Raw genomic sequence first — 24,313 nt, forward strand, 5'->3', positions numbered from 1 at the left:
GGCAGGCAGCCACCAGGAGGTCACACCAGCCTTGTCAACCCCACTTGTAATCCAAAGAAAATCAAATCAAACCAATTACCCATCAAATTAAGAAAGATTTAAGACACTACCATTCTACATTTGGGGGAGGATGTGATGAAATGTATACCCCCGAAACCTGTTATTGGGAGAGCAAATTATTGATGCTGCCTCTCTGGAAAGAATTTTGACCAAGTATAACAAAAGCCTTAAAAAATAGTACATACTTTTGGAGTTCCTGTCCTGGCTCAGCAGAAAATGAATCTGACTAGGATCCATGAGGATGTAGGTTTGATCCCTGACCTCGTTCAGTGGGTTAAGGATTCGGCACTGCAGTGAGCTGTGGTGTAGGTTGCAGAGGCGGCTCGGATCTGCCATGGCTGTGGCTGTGGTGTAGGCCAGTGGCTACAGCTTTGATTAAACCCCCTGGCCTGGGAACCTCCATATGCCATGGGTGTGGCCCTAAAAAGAAAAAATATATATATATTAATGTAATATAATATACATATATGACATTATACATGTATATGACATACTTTTTTTTTTTTTTTTTTGGTCTTTTTGCCATTTCTTGGGCCGCTCCTGCAGCATATGGAGGTTCCCAGGCTAGGGGTCGAATCACAGCTATAGCCGCTGGCCTACTCCAGAGCCACAGCAGCGCACGATCCGAGCCATGTCTGCGACCTACACCACAGCTCACAGCAACGCCGGATCGTTAACCCACTGAGCAAGGACAGGGATCGAACCTACAACCTCATGGTTCCTAGTCAGATTCGTTAACCACTGAGCCACCACAGGAACTCCTGTATATGACATACTTTTGAATCCAGCAGTTTTACTTTGAGGAATCTATTCCAAGGACTCTCTATCAGAATGCAAAGTAAAAGCAGCATATTGACACAAAAATGTTCACTGCAGCCTTAGAATAGTAAACCTAGAAAGGAAACTACAGCAGGAATGTGGTTTAGGGCAATGGTGTATCATAAAGTCATTACACGGGTTTACAAGGAATTTCATATTGCAGGTGTTCTTTAATGTTAACTGGTAAAAGTATTCAAAAAGGTCTAAATAGTTAGGATACAAAGATGTTTGAAATACACATCACAGCACTAAAAGGTTTGCACAAAATATGCCAAATGTGTTGACAGTGGTTTACTGGGTGGTGATATTTTTAGCTGTTTTAATTTTATTCTCCTTTTCTGGATTTTTCTATGTGTTCAGCCATAAGCCCTGACAAGTAAAAGGAAAGGCATAGTTTTCATAGACTACCTAAAAAGAGTTAAATAAATGGTCCAGTGGCTATGTCTGGGCACGAGCTCAAGCAGGGCTAGAGCCCTGGAGGGTGGCTTCCTTTTCCATTTGTATCTTCTGGTGTTTTCTAAGATTTGTATCAGCCTGGTATTACCTATTCAAAAGTAAATCAATGAAAAAATGTTCAAAGAAGATGCAGAAATAGAAATACTAAAGCCATAGTTGCTGGGAGGGGAGCCTGAGGGGAAAGCGAGGAAAGTGTTTTCAGCTCCTGGGGGATGCCCTCTGGGGCCCCAAGCCCTTCATCACCCAGGTCCCAGCTAACATCATTCAGCAGCGTCTGCTCCTCCCGACCCCAAATTGGCCAGAAGTCAGGCCACTTCCTCCCTAGAGCGGCTTTCCCACAGGTTAAGGCAGGTAGGCTCAGGGACTCCAGGGGACCCTGGTACAGGACTCTGACCTGGGACCACCTGCACCCCCTGAGCCTGGCAGAGCAGAGCTCAACACATGAGTAATAAGTGAGTGGGGCTTCTCCCAACTCCCCAGGCACCTTCTATGAATGAGGAGAATCGTCTAAATAGCCCCCCTCCCCTGCCCCCATCAACCCAAGCAGTGCAAGTGACCAAAGTGGCTTCATCAACCTGAGGAAGGTGGCCTGGGCCAGGGCACCTGATGTGTGCTAGACAGAGGCCAGATAAAGAGCAACTTTTCTAAGATTAAAGCTTGATCCTGGGAGTTCCTGTGGTGGCTCAGCAGGTTAAGAACCCAACCAGGATCCCGGAGGATGCAGGTTCAATCCCTGGCCTCGCTCAGTGGCTTAAGGATCTGGTGTGGCTGCAAGCTGCAGCATAGATCACAGATATGGTTCACATCTAATGTTGCGTGACTATGGTGTAGGCCTCCAGCTGCAGCTTCGAGTCAACCCCTAGCCTGGGAACTTCCATATGCTGCAGGTGTGGCCCTAATAAAGACAGAGAAAAAAAAAAAAAAAACTTGATCCTTCCTTCATCACCATGGGTGAAATTTTCTGTCCACACATGGAGGTGCAGGACAGAGGGCCTCCCTCTGCACCCCAGGAAGGTCGGTGCTGCCCCCTCCCAGGCCCCTGGCAACCCAGGGGACATCCTGCAGCTGCCAGGAGAGGCACCAGCAGCATGGGGAGCCAGAGCTGCCTGGAAAGTCCAGTCTCAAATCCTGGAATCTGGAGCTTTCTTTCATTCCTCAAAGCCACAAACGTTCCCGTGTGTTCCACATGTATGACTCCAAATGTTAAAGACACTTTACACAAAATAGGTGGGAAAAGGATTGTTCCGAAAACATTTATTGCAGGCTGATGACACTTAGTCAAGTTGTGGTTCTGAAAACAAAGCAAAAACGTCATTAAGGAAATTCAGGGTGGACACATTTCCTAGAGATAGTTTAGGAGCCTACCACTTCAGAAAGAGCAATCCTTTTTACTGAAAATATTTAATTTACAAAGCAGAACTCAAGAAGGACTGTGACTTTTCAGAAAGGAGAGCCAAGTCCTGAGAGGGTAAGAGCCTGAGCCTAGAGCTACTGGGGAAGGGGCTGGTGCCACCAACATTTGTGGCTTCACTCAGCAGGCCGACTGCCCCCTCCTGAGGCCACTCAGAAGTCACTGGCCACCCAGAAGGGGCATTCAGAGGTAAACATGATTCCAGCATGGGCCAGCTCTGAGGTCCTGAGACCCTGGACCCCAAGAAGGTGCTGGTCCTGCAACGGGAGCGTGGAGAGGCGTCATTTTCACAAGATGAGAAGGCCGAACGTGAGGTTGTTCCCCCAGCTTCCGTGTGAGCGAGGTGGGGGGATTCAGAAAACGGCCTCCACGTGGCAGCAGGCACAGCTTTGCGGTGCACCCGCTTCTCGGTGGAAGGTGCACGCGGCCACAAACACAGCGTCCCCTTAAATAATTTCTGGAACATGACACAGCATAGCAGCCGCCTCTCCAGCGAGAGATTTCGATCCAGTTTAGGGCGATATACGGAGAGGGTGGGCTGCCCCCCAGTCCCGGGTCACCTTCCACAAGGTGGAGGAGTCACCGAAATGGACCCCCCGCTGCCCCGAGCGGAGACCTAGTCGTTGTACTGCACTTCTGCCCGGAGCTCCTTGGTGATGTAGTTGGCCAGCATTGCCAGGAGCTGCTGCTGCAGGGCCTCGCTGCCCATGACCAGCATGGTCAGCTGCACGGCGTCCGTCCACTCCAGGTGCCTGACGATGGCAGTGGCTTCATTAAAGAGCTTCTGCTGCTCGGCGGGGGGCAGCTCCATAATGATCTGAGGAACGGGCTTAAACTGTCCACTCGTCATCCACGCACCTAACAGACCCCCGACGGCCCCCCCTAGAAAACAGGAAGGACCCAATTAGTCGGCCTCATTCATGAATGATGGCCACAGGGTCTCACTGGGCACACGTCCGCCATCATGACGAGTGCGTGCATTCAGGAGCGGGTCAGAGGGGCTTAGCTTCATGCCTGCTCCGCCAGGAGGGCCGAGAGTGAAGGTTGACAGGGTCTGTGGTCCATCTGCCTCGGATAATTGACACCCAAACATGCCACCCCCTCCCCCTCCCCCCTGGCAATCTCTGCACTCAGTGCAACACCACCTCAGTGCTGGGCTGCCTGGAATGCGCTTCCTGGGCTGCAGGTTTCCATGCTTCCCAGAAAAACTCTCTCCTCTCCAAGGAGAGGGCTAAGAAGCAAATCCATGTTCAAGAAGAACCATCTCAGGGGTGAGGCTGACAGTCCTCCACAGAATGGCAGATAGGATGGGCCATTTGCCCTGAACTTTGAAATGTCCAGGGCAACCACGTGCTGAAAGGACCCTGGGGACAGATGAGGAGGGTTTTTTCCCCCTCTTGAAGCCACGTTTTTCATACACCCCCCCCCAAAGTTGTTTGAGGACAAATAACGAATTGAGTGTATTCAACTATTTCTCTCTCTGCTATCCCAAAGGGCACATTTTTAAATGTAAGTGAATCCACGTATTTATATATTTATGTATGTATTTATCTTTTTAGGGCCACACCTATGGCATATAGAGATTCCCAGGCTAGGGGGTGAATCGGAGCTGTTGCTGCTGGCCTACACCACAGTCACAGCAATGGCAGATCCGAGCCGCCTCTGCGACCTACACCACAGCTCACGGCAAGGCCGGTTCCTTAACCCACCAAGCGAGGCCAGGGATCAAACCCGCATCCTCATGGTTATTAGATTCGTTTCTGTTGAGCCATGATGGGAACTCCTGTAAGTTTATTATTATCAGAGTTCAGGCTCTTGCAGCTTGAGGACCTTGTATCCATGGAAAGTTCCATCTAACCAGGTCATGGGCAAATCTGCTAAGGAGCAGGGCCCTCAAATGCAAGTGTCTACAGGGGCCAGGCAGGTAATGGAAAGGAGTGAAGTGGGACAGTGGTGACCTGGAGAGTTGGGTCTCTGTCTAAAGAAGAAGTGGTGTCCCAGGCCAGCCACGTGGAGTACCAGGCTTGTATCTTAAAAAGTCCAGGATTTTAAAGTTTCAGTGATCGGCCATTTAAAAGATGCAACCCGGCTGGACTTTGTGACTCTTTTAGAAAGAACAGAGCATGGAAAGGAGAAAGGGCCACTTTGCAGTGGGGGACACCTGGCGGACATGACCTTAGCCAGGTGATCAAGGTGAGCAGCTCAGGGGCGGTCCTGTGGATGTCAAGTGTCCCTGAAGGGCACGTGACCTCTGCCGTGTTCTTTCCAGAGATCCATAACCTCAGTCTAATCATGAGGACATCAGGCAAACCCAAACTGAACGGCATTCCTCAAAATACCGGACTAATCGGTCCTCCGCAAAACAATCAAAGCTGGAAAGAACCAGCCCTAGGAGACTAAGAAAACACGAGGCTGAACTGCAAGGTGGTGTCTGGACTGGATCTGGGACAGAAAAAGATGGTGGATACGGAAACGGGTAAAATCCAAACAGAGTCTGCAGAGCAGTCAGCAGTAACATCAGTGTCGGTTTCGTAGTTCTGTGGACTTGATCATTAATATAAGATGTTAACATTAGGGGAACTCGAGGGGAGGGATATATATAGGAATTCTCAGCACTATCTTTGCAACCTCTCTGGAAATCTAATATTATTCCAAAATAGGAGCTCTCGTGGTGGCACAGTGGTTAATGAATCCGACGAGGAACCATGAGGTTGCGGGTTCGATCCCTGGCCTTGCTCAGTGGGTGAAGGATCTGGTGTTGCCGTGAGCTGTGGTGTAGGTTGCAGACACAGCTCGGATCCCACATGGCTGTGGCTCTGGCGTAGGCCAGCGGCTACAGCTCTGATTGGACCCCTAGCCTGGGAACCTCCATATGCCATGGGAGCGGCCCTAGAAAAGGCAAAAAAGACAAAAAATAAAATAAAAAAAATATTATTCCAAAATAAAAAGTTAATCTCTGAAGTTCCCCCTGTGGCTCAGCAGCAACAAACCTGACTAGCATTAATGAAGATGCAGGTTCGATCCCTGGCCTCACTTACGGGGTTAAGGACCCAGCGTTGCTGTGGCTGTGGTGTAGGTCACAGACGCTGCTCAGATCTGGCATTGCTGTGGCTGAGGTGTAGGCCAGCAGCTACAGCTCTGATTCGACCCTAAGCCTGGGAACCGCCACAGGCTGCGGGCATTGCCCCAAAAAAGGAAAAAGCAAAAGTTAATCTCAAAGAATGCAGCCTGGGCCAGAGAGAACCCATTAGCAGGCTAGCCTCAGCCAACAGGAAGTAAATCTTGGACCACCTCAGGAGGCCAAGTGTCGCGGCACCACCTCTGACACGGAGACCAGCCAGCCTTGCCTCCTCCTGGAGGCTGAACGCTGTCCCTGGACAGACTTCCCTGCTCTGAAAGAACAGGGCATTCCAGGGAGGGAGGGCCAGTCATTTACAAGTTTTACTGAACTTTTCCCCATGACACCAGTGAAACGCTTAGAGCTGACAAGAGTTGCACTCATCTGCAAGAAACCTTTATGAGAACATCAATATTTGATTTAGTGCAGCACTTAATGCAAAAAGTTGCCAGGAAATATCGACCAGCAAATTACTAACTCTTTGGAGGAGAGAAAAATTCCTTTGTTTTCTGGGTAAAATGATGCTCCCGCCTGTGACCAGGGACTGCGAAGAGCGAATCCCCCAGGCTCTCTTTGCAGACATCCTGGTCTCGACCGGCTTTCACTCAATCCAAATGAGATATGTGCTTCCCAAAACGGCATCTGGGCACAGCTCTAGGATAAACGATCCTAGCAAGCCCTTCCTGAGCACATTAGATGGGGTGGGACCGAGATACAGGATGTCACTGAGGAAGAAGGCCATGGCCTTGGCTCCGCCCTCATGGGCTACTTCCTAGAAGGCAAGGAGCTGAAGTGAGGACTCACTCATTCATAGGGTTTGGAAATGGAAATGTATAGGGGGAAGGTCTGGGGCCGGCCTCATGCTGACTTTTCTCCCCAGGGTGGCCTCAGTTTACTAAAATGTCCTCGAAGGTCAACCCTGCTGACCAAGGAAGAACAGGGCAGGAAGCCTGGCCCGTGAGCTGGGACATGGCAGCCAGTCTCAGCAGAAAAGCAATCCTCTCTCCGGCCTGCGTTCATTTGAAGACTGCATGCCGTGTAGAAAGGATTTCCACCAGCCTGTGAGCTTTCCCAGGCCCTGCATCCCCAGCACAGGCTGCCCGGCAGAGAGGAGGCATTTCAGGACGATGTGGTGAGCCCAACGTGGCAGACGAGGCCTTGAGTTGATGCCCCTGTGGTACAGGGTTCCTCGGAGGCACCTCGAGGGGAGCCTTATCCAGCCCCTCCCCACGTCAGGCCAGCTCACTGATGCCACGCCTAGCCCCCAGTTCTGGCCACACGGGAATTCTTCCTGTTCCTAAACCAAAGGAAGCAGCTTTAGTCTCACTCCAGAGAACAGTGGGAAGATCAGCCAAACTTGCACTGTCGCCAAAAACTGGTTCCCCAATAGAAGCAGGTGGTGAAAGAAGGGGGCAGGGACAACCACGCAAGGGGTTGTTGCTTTTCCTGCACTGGACTCTTTGCTGTCAGGATTGCGGAAGCACGCTGTGCATGAGCTGATGTGAAACGACTTGACTGTATCATCCGACAAGCCCTAGCTTCCCCTCTGCTTCCTCTCTGTGGTCATGGTCATGACTAACAGTGATGGAAGAAGGGCGACTGTCCCAGGGACCCAGGATGCCCAGAAACCTTCAGACTCTAGCACATACCACCAGGGGGCAAAGGTGTCCTCAGAAGTGTCCTCCAGATGGAGTTCCCGTCGTGGCGCAGTGGTTAACGAATCTGACTAGGAACCATGAGGTTGTGGGTTCGATCCCTGGCTTTGGTCAGTGGGTTAAGGATCCCACGTTGCCGTGAGCTGTGGTGTAGGTTGCAGACGTGGCTTGGATCCTGCTTTGCTGTGGCTCTGGTGTAGGCTGGCGGCTACAGCTCCGCTTAGACCCCTAGCCTGGGAATCTCCATATGCCGTGGGAGCGGCCCTAGAAAAAGGCAAAAAGCCAAAAAGCCAAAAAAAAAAAAAAAAAAAAAGAATTGTCCTCCAGGTCTGTGTGACACTGATGCCATTTTCAAGAGAGCCCTGCACTTCTGAGACATTCACTCGTGTTTTTAATAGGATTAAAACCCAGAGATCATTTTGCCTAAGCAACCTCGACTCCACAAATTTCTCACAGAGGTGACAGAGGCTGGTATGAGGTCTCTGGGGGTCCATAAGCCTTTTTTCAACAACTCACTAACCCTGCCAGGCACCTGTACTTACCAACAGCTAGTCCTGGGGGACCGCCCATCAAACCACCAACGAAGGCCACGGCCCCGGTGACCAGGGCACCCCTCCCGGAGTGCTTGACGGCCGCCTGCATTTTCCTCTGCTCGGAGATGGAGCACAGCAGCTTCATGATGTCGTCCACGGCGACAGGCATCGTGGCCAGCCTTGAAAAGCGTTCCAAAGGAGAGTTAAGGAGGGACGGGTAATCCCACCCAAATGTGACTCTTCCTAACGTTTTAAGGACAGGCCCCCAGTTTTAGTGGAGAAGAGTACCTCTGACGTTTGCCCGATGGACCGCACCCCCGGTCATGTGACAAGTTCTCTGTCCCACAGCAAGCAGGGCAGCATTCAGTTACTAAGCAGACAGAAGCAGCAGAGTGGATGAAAGGGCTTCTCGGCTCTCTGATTCCCTTCTGATTTATGCCGATTAAGGAGCCACCCTGGCCACGTGCTCTACCAGTTCAGCACGAGTGAGGCAAGTCTGCGAGCTCTTGCAACAGGGCCTGTCCACTGGCTCAGGCCATCCCCCAGCACGAACCCTGGCCTCCTGCACAAGTCCCCGCCTCCTGGGTGACAGGGCATCTCCGCTCACGCCAAGCCAAGCCAGACGAGGGGGAAGCTCGGGGCCCTGCACACACAGGACCTTGCATCCACTGGATGACCCTGAGCGGAGGGTCAGACTCCTCACTTGTAAGATGGAGATAAACCATCTACAGGCTGGATTCTTGTAAGGTGCAAGGAGAATGGATACAAAGTGCTTGGTGGGAGTCTGGAACACTGTAGACTCAGACACGAGGGCTCTAAAAGAAACTTCTGTTCCAGGAGTTCCCTGGTGGCACAGTGGGTTAAGGATCCAGCGTTGTCATCGTGGCAGTTTGGATCCCTGCTGTGGCGTGGGTTCGATCCCTGGCATAGGAACATCCACATGCTGCAGGCACAGCCAAAAATAAAAAATAAAAATAAAAACCAAAAAACCTTTCTGTGCCTAATACACGCTACTGGCTTCTAAAAACAACGCCCCCTGGGGTCAATCCAAGTCTACTCAGGGGGCACCAAAGGCAGGGGCAGGATGACGTGGTAAGATAAAACAAGCAGAGACTAAAAGAAATCAAAGAATTCCAGGGGGTTGTATATGGAAGGATAGATGACGGAGGAGTAAATGATCTTTGGAACAATGACCTTTTCTCTGGGGTCAGGGAACTCTTTGCCACGGTGGCAGGAAAAGGGCAGACAGGGGCGAGGATGAGGGCAGGGCATGTTCCGGGTCAGGGTTGGTGGGAATGGAGAACCCAGCCTGGCAAGATAGGAAGGAAAAGCAGAGGCGAGGAGCAGGTACTTCTCCTTCCAGCGGCAGTGGGACCCAAGGCTCCAGTAGGTACTTTCCTCTCTCACCACCGAGCCCCTTTTCACTCAAGGCTGAGACACAGACATTCACTAAAGGAACTTGACCGTGGATGCTGGGAGCAGACTCTATTGCTCAATACCTTTTGGATATACAAACTTTTTTTTTTTTTAACCCAAAGATAATCCAAAAATTAGTCTCTCTCTCTGTATTTTTTTTTTCTTTTTGTCTTTTTGCCTATTTCTAGGGCTGCTCCCTCGGCACATGGAGGTTCCCAGGCTAGGGGTCTAATTGGAGCTGTAGCCGCCAGCCTACGACACAGCCACAGCAACATCAGATCAGAGCTGCTCAGGAATCTGAGCCCCTGTCTGTGATCTACACCACAGCTCAAGGCAATGCCAGATCCTTCACCCACTGAGCAAGGGCAGGGATTGAACCCGCAACCTCGTGGTTCCTAGTCGGATTCGTTAACCACTGATCCATGACGGGAACTCCCACCTCTAATGTAAAATGATCCGCCCAATCCTGAGGGAGAGGTCTGAGCCCTTAGAGCAAATCTGTGGATCTCTGCTATTCCCAAAGCCAGGATGTCTTTGTAATCCCAGGGGCCTGTGCTCCAGCCACTGTAAATTTCCCCTCTTTTCTTTTTGATATTCTTTTTTTTTCTTTGTTTCTTTTTATTTTATATTTTTAGGGCTACACCCGTGGCTTATGGAGATTCCCAGTCCAAGGGTCAAATCGGAGCAGCAGCTGCCAGCCTACCCCACAGCCACAGTAACTGAGCCACATCTGCAACCTACACCACAGCTGGATCCTTAACCCACTGAGCAAGGCCAGGGATTGAATCTGCATCCTCATGGATGCTAGTCAGATTCGTTTCCACTGAGCCACGATGGGAACTCCCTTTTCCTTTTCATATTCTTGACATCCGTGATTCTCTACTGCTGCGTAAGAGTCACTGCAGATCTTGTTAGATACAGCCGTTATGGGCAGGGGGCGATTCTGTATTTGCAACAAGCCCCCAGGTGGTCAACAAGACTCTAAGAGAGCCTGACCCATGGCATCTGACACCTGTCCCTCAGTCCTCAAGTTCAGAAATGCAAAGACACAGCCTCCAAATGTCTGTTCACCAAGTGGGGTGTGAGAAGCAGTGGAGGGGCACCGCTGCAGGGTTGCCCAAGGGGCTGAAGGAGAATGCAGGTGGGCTTATCCTTGCTCTGGCTCCCAGGTGTCCTGATCTGCCAAAATGCCTCTTGGCTTCCAGGTCCCGCTGCTCGCTAGGAGTGACCACGTATAGACAGAGCACACGCCCCCTCCTTCTCCCTTCAAGAGCACTCCCTTCCGCTCTTCCAGAGGGCAAGAATCATCCAGCACAAATGTTGAGATCACATTATGGCAACGAAAGAACTGCCCGTGGCAGAGACCACACAGAAATGGCGGTGTGTGGGGGGAGGTAACCCGATTTACCCAACAGCCATGGTTCTGCAAAGCTAGCAAGCAAAGTGTTCAATTGCAAATACATATTAAGATAACCAAAGGAATTAATTTTGTGGTAAAACCTTTCAAAAAAAAATCTAAAAATAAAAGCTAAAATTCTTCCTGTAAAATATTGAATCACCTTTTAGCTTAACTCTGGTTTATATCCGGATTAGCTTTTTTTTTTTGGTCTTTCTAGGGCTGCACCCATGGCATATGGAGGTTCCCAGGCTAGGGGTCACATCAGAGCTACAAGTGCCAGCCTACACCACAGCCACAGCAACGCCAGGTCCGAACCGCCTCTTTGACCTACACCACAACTCATGGCAACACTGGATCCTTAACCCACTGAGTGAGACCAGGGATTGAAACTGCATCCTCGTGGATACTAGTCAGATTCGTTTCTGCCGAGCCATGATGGGAACTCCTATATCCAGCTTTTTAATTTGTCAATTATGCTGAAAAGGGGGGAGACGAAGCTCAGGTCCTGGGAAGGCCCCTCTGGAGGCTGCAGTGAGCCTTCCATTCCCAGGGGTATGAAGACCCACAAGGCTGGCTTCCAGGCCAGCGCACTCTGCCCAGACGCCACTCCTAAAACAGGTTTTCTGCAGAATTATGGACCTGGACTTACAAACCAGTTTCTACACAGCAAGAAAAGTCATATAAAAGAGGCAGGGAATAGATATATACCCACTTCACCCTCACTATTTATTAAAAAAAAAAAATGAAAAGCAAACAAAAACAAAAAACAGCTTCCAACCTGCACAGAATGCCTTTAAGTCGAAACCCACAGGGGCTGATGAGGCATCATTGTGCAAATGCTACCTGCAACCTCCACTGAGCCCAGCTGGGCCAGCACAAGGTACAAGCTCAGCAGGATGGGAGGGCCAGCAGGTGTCATGCTGTGTGGCAGGGCAGGAGAGGCAGTGGCCCAACTCCAGCTGGGTTCGGTGGTGCCACGCCATGGGTAGAGAGGTGGGTGGCATTGTGGCTGCATCCACCCAAGGGAATGGTGGTTTAATTTCCTTGCAAGAATCATTTAGGAATTAGAGCATCAGAGACTCTTGTTGTGGAAGAACGCTTTGCAGTCCCATCTCCTGAGCCCTTGCTAAAAAGCTTAGCCTCCTGACTTCTCCAGGCCCGCCAGGTTGGGAAGGGAAGCTAGCCCTGCTTCTCCTTCTCCCACTGCAGCTGCCTTTGTCTGTAAGCGGCAGTGAAGTGGATGGGGAAGGAGGAGGCAGGAGGAGCACTCTGATGGGGACAGACCTTAACAGGATGGGAGGGTTCCCCTCCCCCCCATCACACCTATTTCAGAATCAGATTTGTTCACGAAACAGGCTCTGGTCACAGGAAGCCCATCTGCCAGCCACAGGGAAGGCAAATGCCAATGTGAAGCCTTGGTTTCTTGCAAGCACCCAGGCTGGTCTGCTGATTACAGCAGGGATCTGGGGGAGAGGGAGCCGAGCCCGTCCCTGGGACTACAGCCTGGCTTGCTGAGATGGACCAGATTGTGAGAGACGAGGGAGAGGAAAGCTGCAGGGCTAACAGAGACCTCCACACACACAGTGCCTTTCAAAAATGAGACAAGTAGAGGGAGTTCCCATCTCGGCTCAGGGGAAACGAATCTGACTAGCATCCATGAGGTTCGATCCCTGGCCTCGCTCAGTGGTCAAGGATCCAGCGTTGCCATGTGCCGTGGTGTAGGTCGCAGACATGGCTCATGTCCCACATAGCTGTGGCTGTGTTGCTGTGGATGTGGTGCAGGCAAGCTGCTACAGCTCCAAGTCGACCCCTCACCAGGGAACTGCCATATGCCACAGGTGTGGCCCTAAAAAGACAAAAAGAAAAGAAGAGCAAAGCCTCTTAAGAATCAGAATGATCCGACTCACCTGGAATCCTCACTACTTTCTACCTCGCTGGTGAAATTTACTAAGCCTCACCGTGCCCACTCACTGGCTCCTACCAACTGGACCTTCCCACCTCTCTACGCCCAGTGCAAAGGTCACAGGCGGATCCCATCAGTAAGCATTGTCAGATTAGCCCACAGACTTTAAAAAATGAATTAGTTGCCAGAATTTTAAAATCAAGACATTTCACATACACCTCCGATTTTCAATTTCTGCTGAAAAGTCAAAAGAGCCAGCCACACTGGGCCCACCTCCTGCAGCAACCCAGGCCAGAGCTGAGCAGGGTGCTAGCAGCGCACACTCACCTCCCTACATGGCCCATGAACAGGTGGCTTCAAAACTTTCAAAAGATTCCTATTTCTTTTCCTTTTTTTTGTGGGGGGGGGGCTCTTTTTAGGTCCACAAGCAGGGTAAAGGGAGGTTCCCAGGCTAGGGATCCAATCGTGGCTGTAGCTGCAGGCCTGCACCATAGCCACAGCAACACAGGATCTGAGCGGTGTCTGCAGCCTACACCACAACTCACAGCAATGCCAGATCCTTAACCCACTGAGCGAGGCCAGGGATCGAACCTGAGTCCTCATGGATCCTAGTCAGATTCGTTTCCGCTGAGCCATGATGGCAACGCCTCCTACTTCCTTTTTTAAAGGTGAAATAAGCTATCAGTCCCCACAAAACTAACACCCCCCAACCCTGCGCCGCCCCCTGGCCCCCCAATCTGTTACTTCCCTTTCAGATCCTCTCTAAACCAGCGGGGAAGGTCATGGTGGTTCGGCCTGACGTGTATCACACCCACCATACGCGCACCGAGTTCCTGCAGGGAGATCTCACACACACACACAGACGCACACGCGCACACGCGCGCGCGCATTCCTGCAGCAGGTGACACGCACACACGCGTTCCTGCGGCAGGTGACACACACCCTTCCCTGCCTCCGTGTCTTCTTCACATGGAAAATGAAAGCACTAACAGCGTCCGTCCCGGCGCGGAAGAGCCAGGCCCGGGTCTAGCCGGCGCCCCAGCCGCGCCGGGTACCCCCTGGCTCCGGCGGCCCCGCAAGGCCCTTTACCTGCGGAGGCGGCGCTGCGAGGTCACAGGGCGACGGGCGCGGGGACACCAGCCGCCCCGCCCGGCGCGCAGGCCCCGCCCTCCCGCCTTCCGGCTCGGCCGCGCCGGGCCTTCCGGGCACCACCCACCCGCCCCGCCGTCACCGTCGCCGCGCTGCCGGCCCCGCCCGGCTGGGGCATCTGGAGCCAGGTCCCTGGGTCCGCGCACCCTGCCCTTCACCCGGCCGACACCCGGTTTAGGTGGCGGGGGTGCGGGGGGGGGTCCCCTGGACCTTGCTCAAGCGCGGGGTCCTCTCGGGAGAGCCTCTCTCGGACCCGGCGACCCTCTCTCTCCCCGCAAGTCGGGGCGCGGGAGAGAGAACGGAGGCCTTGGCAAGGAAAGTTGCTGAATTAATATTCGGCGAATGTGTGGGACAGAGTCAAACATGGGCGGCCCGAGTGCCGGCCTCTGGGTCTTGGGGTTTGAAAGAGCCAAGCGCCGCCTTGGCTTCTAGGATTTCAAGGGAAGAGGAGGTCCTGCTTCGGGGCAAAGCTGCAGCTGAGGACCCCGCCTCTCGGGAGGGTGCAAAGGGCAAGAAGGCGGAGTAACAAAAGGGCCAGGGGACACTTAGAGGGGCTAATGGAGACGCCATTCCTCCATCTCCCTTGCCCCCCAACAAGTGCTGGCTGGCCTCGAACCATCTCAAATCTGAAACACTTCTGGGCAGCTTTCCATGGACTATCTCACGTAATTCTGACAGCCACCCTGCAAGGTAGCGGTGGTTGCCATTGCCATAAATAATACTGACAAGAGCGGGGAGGCACCCAGGTGCAGAGAGGAAGGTCTACCCAAGGCCACCATGGTAGGGAGTGTCAGAGTCCAGACTCCAGCCTGGTTCCACCTGGCTCAAAGCCCTTGCTTGTAACCAGCACTGTGCCTCGCTTTCCAGGGTGCTGTGGGCACCAGAGGGTGGGCTTCTTTCATATTACCAGAACAATTTTCTTACTTCTTTTTTTAATGGGAAAGTACTTTGGGTATCTTCGTGCCTGAAATACAGATCTATATCTATCTAAATACAGATAGATATCTCACTTTACTTATGATTGACATTTTAAAAAAAAAGGGTTGTACTTGGGAGTTCCCATTATGGCTCAGGGGGTTAAGAATGTGACTAGTATCCATGAGGATGTGGGTTCAATCCCTGGCTTCGCTCATTGAGTTAAGGATCCAGCATTGCCACAAGCTGCAGTGTATGTAGGCTGCAGACAGGGCTGGGATCTTGTGTTGCTGTAGCTGTGGTGTAGGCTGGCAGCTGCAGCTCCACTTCGACCCCTAGCCTGGGAACTTCCATACGCTCTAGGTGCTGCTCTAAAAAGAAAAAAGAAAAAATTCTGTACCAATTTAATGTATACAACTTGATGAGTTTAGGGATGAGTTTATACCCTTGAAACCATCATCACCATCAAGGCCATAGGAATATACATCCCCTCTGGGTGTAGATTCTCTTGACCCCTTTAGTATTATTATCAATTGTGTGTGGCGATGGGTGGGTGGAGAGAATATTTAACATAAAACCTACCCTCTTAGCAAACTTGAGTGTACAGAAGGGTATTGTTAGCTATAGATACTATATTGTATAGGAGACCTCTGGAATTTGTCTTCTTAGCTGAAACTTTGTACTCTTTATCATGACTTTGTTACTTCGGTTTCCCTTCTGCCACATTGTGAGAAAGGGCCTAAAGCCTTAACCAGAGTTTCCCTTGCCACAGTGAAATAACCCTGTCTGATCCAGAACAGGAGCTTTTGTTTGGTCTGGGTGATTTTCAAGAGTGAAAATTAACTGAGGTTAAGAATAGCTCACTTCCCTGGGGGTGTCTCCAGTCTTAGGCCTGGGTGAGAGTCTCTTGTTTCTCTGCAGGCAGCTCCCTCTGGTGGCACATTAAGGAATGAGACCTGCTGGCTCCTTCCCCAGAGACGGGGAGGAGGGGACCAGGAGGAAGAGAAGATGCTGGAAGGCAAAGACATTTCAAGGTTGGGCCCCTCTAGAGAAGGTTAGCTGTGAGAAGTCATGCAAACGTTCAACTCATAAGCAACTTGGGACTTTCATTCTCATGTGAATAAAGGCATAAAATGCACACACTAAGAGTTCCCGTCATGGCTCAGTGGTTAACGAATCTGACTAGGAACCATGAGGTTGCAGGTTTGATCCCTGGCCTTGCTCAGTGGCTTAAGGATCTGGCGTTGCTGTGGCTGTGGCATAGGTCAGTGGCTATAGCTCCGATTCATCCCCTAGCCTGGGAACCTCCGTATGCCGCGGGAGCAGCCCAAGAAATGGCAAAAAGACCAAAAAAAAAAAAAAAAAAAAAAAAGCACACACTAAAGTCCATACATGTAACACAGGCTACTGCCCTCTCATAATGGCAGTTGGGCTTCCTGCAAAGTGGGTCTTGTGAATGAGGTACACAGCGGGGTTTCCATCCTGATGCGATGACTGTGCACTGGCCCAGCATCCAGCTTTCATAATGCTTACAGTCAAGGTCTGGCTGGATGACCTTGGGAAAGTCAACTGCTCTGTACCTGTGTCCTCTTTTGGGAAATGGTGGTAATAATAGCGCCTGTCTCATAGGATTGTTCTGAAGATTAAAGGAGATAATGTGTAGGAATCTAGATTATTCTTTACATCATAGGTTATGACAATAAACAGCATCTCCAAAGTCCCAAATGTGAGCCTTGTATGCTCAGAGCAGCAGGAAATCCATTGCCACCCCAGCCGTCTTAAGGCACCCTCTTCTGGATGGGCCCAACCAACTCCCAGGTTGTGTTCAAAGAGCCAGCCAGAGCCAGAACTTGGGTGGTGTCTCCTGAGGCTAGTGCTCTCATCCCCTCCTTTTCTAGAAGCTGAAGGACCCAGCTCCCAACTTGCACGGCTCTTTCAGGATGAACCCACCCAGGCCCAGGGCTGAATGATCCCACGAACAGGCCACACACACACATCAACCCCTACAACCTCTTAAAAGGAGCGTAGAGGTAAACCAGATGTCATTTTGAAAACTGCAATATGATAGTCTGTGTTTTTGTGTGTGTGTGTCTTTTTGCCATTTCTTGGGCCGCTCCCATGGCATATGGAGGTTCCCAGGCTAGGGGTCGAATCAGAGCTGTAGCCACCGGCCTATACCACAGCCACAGCAATGCAGGATCCAAGCCGCATCTGCGACCTACACCACAGCGCACGGCAATGCTGGATCCTTAACCCACTGAGCAAGGCCAGGGATCGAACCTGCAACCTCATGGTTCCTAGTCGGATTTGTTAACCCCTGCGCCACAACAGGAACTCCTGTGTTCTTTTCATTTTAACCACTACTAAGGAGGCACCATAGTCCATTGGGTGCTTAGGGTTCCCTGGGGATCTTGATCTAGTCTCAAAGACATTCATTTGTCCCATGCCCCTCACAGAGCCAGGGTTTAGGGTCTGGAGAGGTTTCAACCCCACATGCTCCCTAGGGACCTCTGAGTCCTTATCCCCGGAGGCGGAGGAGGCCTCCTGGCCTCTGGTCCTTCCCCCAGGATGCCTGCCATTCCATTCAGTGTGGCGTATTCAGCAGGCTTTTTTGCACACATCAAGTGTATTAGCTTGCTAGGGCTCCGTGACAAAGTACTACCAACTGGATGGTTTAAAAGGGAAATGTGTTGTCTAACAGTTGAGGGACTAGAAATCCAAGGAGCTGGGACATCAGAGCTCCCTCTGAAGCCTGAAGGGGAGAATCCTTCCTCCACGCTTCCAGCTTCTAGCATCCTTGGCCTGCAGCTGCATCTCTGCCTTGTTATCACATGATGTTCTCCCGGTGTGTCTGTGTGTCCAAATTTCCCCCTTCATATATGACACTAATCCTATTGGACTAAGGATCACTTAATGACGTCATCTGAACTTGACTACACCTGCAAAGACCCTATTTCCTCATAAGATCACAGTCCATGAGTAGTAGGTTTCAGACTTCACATTTCTTCAGGGGCAACACCATTCAGTCCATAACACCAGGTATTCAGCAAAACCCAGCTGTGAGGATTTATCTGAGCATGCGCATGTTACCTGCAAGCAGGATAAAAACACCAGTTGCATCCCATGCCTTGGGTTGAGGCTGTTGTGTGCACGGGGCTGTTGTGTGCCTTTAGTCTTGGGAGAGCTGAATATCGAAAGGGTTGTTGAGGGATGAGGTGGCTTTGGGACTGGTAATGAGCTCTTCCCAGCCTTCATCATTGTTCTTCTAAATAATTAATTCATCTTCTTCCTTGGTGTTTACATCCTTCAAATATTTGTAGACGGGTATCATGTCCCTTTAGTCATCACTTAGCATCACTCTACATATTTGCCATGGTGTTGAGTGTGTGTTATCCTCATTGTCGTGATTATTATTTTTATTTCCTCCCAGTGCGCTCCCTCCGTCCCTCAGCCCCCATCACCGCTGTGTGCATTTCCTCCAGGTCCCAGCCTTTCAAGTGCCAAGTTCCTCAGCACGGACCATCCGAAGGCAGTAGTGGGGACGAGAGATGGCTTGCAGGACCCTCTGGCGCCCTGCTCCTCTGTCATTTTTGTCAGTTTCCCCGAAGCCACATCAGATCAATAGACAAGCTAAGGAAAAACAGTGTCCTTACAGTGCAAATACAGCTTCCAGACAAATGTCCCTACCCCTGCTTCCGTGCAGATAATCTCAATTTCCTCCATGACACAATGAGGATAAGAAGTCCCCGTCTCAATGACCCGGGATTACTGTGAGGTCTCAGTGAGGGTGAGAGTGGGAAGACGCTTTGTATTTTTTTATTTTTATTTTATTTTTTTTTGTCTTTTTGCCTTTTCCAGGGCTACACCCGTGGCACATGGAGGTTCCCAGGCCAGGGGTCCAATCGGAGCCGCAGCCACCGGCCTACGCCAGAGCCACAGCAACGTGGGATCCAAGCCACATCTGCAACCCATACCACAGCCCATGGCAACGCCGGATCCTCAACCCACTGAACAAGGCCAGGGATTGAACCCCCAACCTCATGGTTCCCAGTTGGATTCGTTAACCACTGCGCCACGACGGGAACTCCGGGAAGGCGCTTTGTAAACCACCACGCAGGGAGGCTGGCAGCCCCAGCGATGCCTTCAACATACGATTCGATTTCTGCAGAAAGTTCCAGGGGTCAGCCATTCCCCAAAGCTAGAAAGTCTAAGTTAGAATTTACAAAATGAACTCAATAGAACTGAGATTCACCCCAAAATCTGTTTGCTGAAAGACTATATAGAGCTGTCCTACTCAAAAGCGACTATTAGATTTTAGTATTCCAAATCAAGTGTGGAACTCAGAGCCGGATGGGCCCATGGAGACACGTTACAGATGGCCCTCAGGAGACTGTGGAAGGTTATGCTGCTATAAAAGACGAAGAAAAAAAAAATCCACCCTGTCTTCCATTTCAGATCTCACTGAAGAGTTTTTCTGTACCCGGAAGACTTATTTTCAGCCCGAGAAGAATGATTTTCAATGGTTCTGTTGAACATGCAATTCTCACGCAAGTATTTCTATAATTATCCTGTTTCAGTTATAATACAGTTTCTGGAACAATAGGACTTTTATTGTATTGCCATATCTGTTATAATAGATGTTTTATTACAGAAAATTATGGTAGAGTCACTATTATGATTCCGAAGTTTTTATTTCAAATTGCTCATAGGATGGAAATTCTTTCTCCTAAGTAGTTTTTACTTTAATGGTGCTTTGGTTTTTTTTGTTTTTTTTTTTTTTTTAGACTTTGGTCTGTTTGAGATTTTTGTTGCATGACTGAACATTTTCTTTTGCTCCAATACCTACTGTGGCTGAGAAGTTACCCCTGGTGTCTGTTTATTTGTTTGTTTGTTTTTAGCATGTGGTTCACCGAATTTTGTTTTAATGTCATCTAGATTGTTCTCTATATATGTGCATGCATTAGTCTGCAGGCTGCCATAGCAAACCGCATAGAATGAGTGGCTCAAACAACAGAAATTTATTCTTGGAAGTTCTGGAGGCTGGAAGTCCAAGAGCAAGGTGCTGGCAAAGAGAAGTTTCATTCTGAGGCCACTGTTCTTGGCTGGCAGGCAGCTGGCATCTCGCTGTGTGTTCTTGTGATCTCTTGTGTGTACACGCAGGGACAGAGAGCAAGCTCTCTGCTGTCTCTCTCTCTCCCTTTTTTTTTTTTTTTTTTTTTGTCTTTTTGCCATTTCTTGGGCTGCTCCCGAAGCATATGGAGGTTCCCAGGCTAGGGGTCCAATTGGAGCTGTAGCCACCGGCCTACACCAGGGCCACAGCAACAGGGGATCCGAGCCGCATCTGCAACCTACATCACAGCTCACGGCAACGCCAGATCCTTAACCCACTGAGAAAGGCCAGGGATCGAACCCCCAACCCCATGGTTCCCAGTCGGATTCGTTAACCACTGCACCACGATGGGAACTCCTCTGGAGTCTCTTCTTATGAGGACATGAATCCCATGAGATCAGGGCCCCATGCTTATGACCTTGTTTTACCTTGATTCCTTCCTCATGAACCCCCTCTTCAAACATAGTCATGTCGGAGGTTAGGGCTTCAACATATGAATTTGGGGGGCACACAATTCAGTCCATAGCAACTGCATACTTTTTATTATTACTGTGGAAGAAATTGCCAGAGCCCTTTTATTAAACAATATTAATAAACTATATTTTGAGAAGGAATCAATTTTAGGGAGAATGGTAATAGTTTGAAACTTCAAGCACAGTTAGACTAGGTAATATCTTATGTTGATGGTAGCCCCACATGGAGAGAAGAGTGGTGGGGGCCTGGAGTTTTCTTGGTTAATTCACTGACCTCAGCTGGTACAGCCCAGCTGAGGTCTGAACACATTGGGTTTAGCCCACAGGAAGATCCCACCTCTGGGCAAAGTGTGATTCTAGCATCTCGGATGCCAGGACTAGCTTTAGGCCCAGTGGACCTGTCCACATGGAAGGATTTAAGGACTATGAAATAGTCCCCGAATATCCGCCCACGGGTCCAGCACCATCAGGCCCCACCTCTAAATTTAGCCCTCATTTCCATTCCCGGGTAAAACACACTCCCTCGTCAGAGGCCCGAATTATTGATGGAGAGACAATTCCTGAGCCCTGGGAAAAACAGAGGATTCCCCAGTCATGGTATCAACTAGACAGACCTCAAATCACCTAGGATCCTGGGTTTCCAGATGATTTCTTAAGACTCCCCAAGAAACAGGGGGGGGGAGGGATGTCCCATGGTTGCATGTTCCCAGCCTCTGTTCTTCCCACAGCAGGGAAGGGAGGAGCCCCTGGTAGGTACTGGGGGTGGGGGTGCTTGAGCATTGGGTACTCAAATACTTTTGGAATTTGGGGGGTGTGGGGACACACACACACACACACACACACACACACGGAGAAAACCAGAGAGGGGAATGTTCTGGGAATCCTCCAACATGGAAAACACTCAGGTGGCTTGGAGCTCTCAGCAGAGAGGGACTCTGGAATTCAAGGCATTCTTCTGAGGCTCAGGCACTGTGAGGTGGCTCTAGAGTCTTGCCTCCTCCCCTCCCCGGCCGCACCCCACAGCGTGGCTGTCCACCGCCAAATGAATGTCAACTGCCATGAGGGAGCACACGCCTGACTCCAGGATAGAAACCGGAGGGGAAAGGCATTCGCTTTGCACACATCCCTTTCTCCCCCCGCCCCTCCCCGCTCTGCTGGACCACATTTCTGTTAGGAAAGCAGAGGCGTGTCCTGTGTTCTCATCAATGCTTATCCACCTGTGGACCTCAGGTGACTGATGCTCCATTCACTTCAAGTACAGGCCTGGACAGGCGGTCTTTTGGGGAGAGGGTTTAGGGAGATACACATATATTATCTCTGGCAGTTTCTGAAGGTTGGTGATGCAGGGGTGCAGAGTGGGCACCAGGAAGCGGTTTCTACCAAGCCCCCCTCCCCTGCCCAAGACTCCCGCGGGTGCCAGGCCCTCGGTCCTCCTTGGTCGAAATCCCCGCCTTTCCTAGGTGCCATCATGCTTTGTTGGCGCAGCCCAAGGCAAGACGCTAGGTCGCCTGGGATCAAGGAGATCAAGGGAGCCAGGAGATTTTATTTAAGGAAGCGCCTCAGAGGACCTCCCGAAACCTCAGAGATGACAGCGCCCCGCACAATGCGAGCAAAGCGGCTTCGGATAACGTAGAGGAAAGTGGCCTCGGGCAGTGATGGGGATGCCTGACGCTGGAATTCGCTGGGGCCCACGTGGGTGGTTCGAGGGCTCACCCACCGCGGGGCTCCTCTCCCCGCCCCCCTAGCAAAGCCCGGAGCCGGGGGCGGGGGAGGGGTGGTGGGCGGTAGTGGGAGGGCGGGCGGGGAGGGGAATGGGTTGCAGCGTGGGCGGTGGGGGGGGGAAGGCTGGTTCAGGAGGGGCTGCGGGGGGGGCGGGGCGCGCCCTCCTCTCCCTCCCGCCCAGCGCTGGCCCCACCTCGCCCCCCACCCCCCAGCTCCCAGCGCCGGCCCCGCGCCCCTGGCAGAATCACCAAGGGGCGCAGCCGGCGGGTGTGCAGTGGGGGCTCGTGCAGCCCAAAGCAATATCGTCTGTGGCTCTGAGACAAATGCGAAGCGCTTCAAACAATGCCCGTTGTTTTCACCGGGTTGCTTTTTTGCTAAGTTTCATCAAGTAATTTGCACGCCATTTTAATAAAATAAATGAATTATGGCTGCGCTTTTGTTTTATTCACTTTCCTTTATTACTGAGATAATTGGGCCCGGGCAGGGTATGCAGTGGGCATAAGCCCTCTCACTCTCTTTCTCTTGCCTTTCTTGGCGTGGAAGGTCCGTGGAGCAGGGGCGACAATGCGTTCAGGAGTTGGAGGATTAAAGGGTTTCTCTGAAAGTTGTATTTGCAACCCAAGCACACGGCTAGGGTTTTATGTTGCAACGTTTTAAAAAGAGAATTTTTCTGAAATTCCTTTTCTAAGATTTACATACGACTGAGGAATTGCCAGTAGTTGGATTAAGGAACAGCATGGACGTCACTGTATTTGTTATCATCGCTGTGTAACCAGTTACTTCAAAACTTCCTGGCGTAAGGAGTTCCCAGAGTGGCTCAGCAGTAAGGAACCGGACTAGTATCCATGACGATGAGGTTCGATCCCTGGCCTTGCTCAATGGCTTAAGGATCCAGCATTGCCATGAGCTGTGGTGTAGGTCGCAGACGTGGCTTGAATCTCAGGTGGCTGTGGCTGTGACACAGGGCCGCCAGCTGTAGCTCTGCTTTGAATCCCTACCCTGGAAACTTCCATATGCTGTGGGTGCAGCCTTCACAAGGCATACGGAAAAGCAAAAAATGAAAAATCTTAGTGGCTTAAGACAACAATAAACATGTAGGATCTCTCACAGAACTTCGGGGTGCTTTATCTGGGCAGTTCTAGCTTGGGTTGCTTGGGTTCTCTTGGAAGACTGCAGTCATTTGAAGGATCCATGTCCAGGGCCTCAGCTCCTTGTCACCTGGGCCTGTCCACAGGGCTGCTTGTGCCCTTGGGACTAGGCAGTGGGATTCTTTCAGAGCCTAGGATCCAAGAAATAAAGCAGAAACCACAATGTCTATATGATCTAGCTTTGAAGGTTACGCACCATCACTCCCGCAACCTCCTATTGGTTACACAGTCCAGCATCTCTCCACAGAGATGAATATACAAGTAGGCAAAGATCGCCAAGGACCATCTCAGAGACTGGGTACCGTACATGATTATCACTGATGTGTTTAGCAGGGATTTTTGAGGGTCTGGAGGAGCCCCTGTATGGCTAAAGCTATCATTTCTTCTTTATCTTTCTAGTCAAATGCAAACATAATGGTCCATCGCCTTTACTGTTATTCCATGTCAGCCAAGCCAGTCATCTGTGCAAAAAACATGGACTCAGGGTCCTCTCCATGCCAGCCCCCCTTCCAGAGTGGAGAATAGAGCAGTAGTCAAGCGAGACAAGATTCCCCCTCCTGGGTCCCAGGGAGGGAAGGGACAAGGACACAGACACATGGCAATTAGCGCTCTAATGCTATAGGCAGTGCTGTCAGCTGGGGGATTCAGGAAGGACGTGAAGCCCTCAGTGCCGTGGTTCTCAGTCTGCACTGGGTCCTCCCCAAACTGGAAATCTCCACTGACCCAGGCATTGCAAATAAGGTGACTGCAATTCAAACTTTTCAGTAGAGTAACAGCCTGGGGAAGAGGGATTTCCGATATCATCCCAGCCCTCATGCAACACCCCTCGTGTGTACAAAACTCTCCCTCCCAGAATGTAGGACCCACAGTGAAGAGGTAGGTCTTAGGTACCCCTGTATTTCGGGTGCTTAAAGAATGACTAGTACATAATTGGTACTCACTACTCGGTAACATTAGTAACTAATTATTTAGTAGTGGTCAGCCCGTGGGTTTCCCAAGTCCTCCAGGCTCAGTGGAAGTCACCTT

At 50.9% G+C, this 24,313-nt stretch overlaps 1 protein-coding gene across 4 annotated transcripts; it reads right to left on the bottom strand.

Moving 5' to 3' along the window:
- Positions 2,560–13,985, bottom strand: C6H19orf12 (chromosome 6 C19orf12 homolog). Of its 4 annotated transcripts, none has more exons than XM_021094253.1 (3): positions 13,860–13,985; positions 8,062–8,231; positions 2,560–3,628 (listed from the first exon to the last, which is right to left on the bottom strand). In XM_021094253.1, exons 2-3 carry the CDS (start codon positions 8,219–8,221, stop codon positions 3,363–3,365), a joined length of 426 nt encoding a protein of 141 aa, XP_020949912.1. In that variant the 5' UTR covers positions 8,222–8,231; positions 13,860–13,985; the 3' UTR covers positions 2,560–3,362. The 4 variants fall into 4 exon arrangements, with proteins under 4 accessions (XP_020949912.1, XP_020949911.1, XP_020949910.1 ...); XM_021094252.1 differs by having other exon boundaries at positions 13,713–13,883; XM_021094251.1 differs by lacking the exon at positions 13,860–13,985 and adding an exon at positions 12,775–13,295.

This window comes from Sus scrofa, chromosome 6, assembly GCF_000003025.6.
Source record: "Sus scrofa isolate TJ Tabasco breed Duroc chromosome 6, Sscrofa11.1, whole genome shotgun sequence".
Classification (NCBI taxonomy): Eukaryota; Metazoa; Chordata; class Mammalia; order Artiodactyla; family Suidae; genus Sus; species Sus scrofa.

Coding starts and splice junctions, on each gene's coding strand:
- C6H19orf12 (XM_021094253.1), bottom strand. CDS start 8,221: ATGCCTGTCGCCGTGGACGACATCATGAAGCTGCTGTGCTCCATCTCC. Junction 3,629..8,061: donor TCCCCCAGGACTAGCTGTTG/GTAAGTACAGGT, acceptor CCTGTTTTCTAG/GGGGGGCCGTCGGGGGTCTG.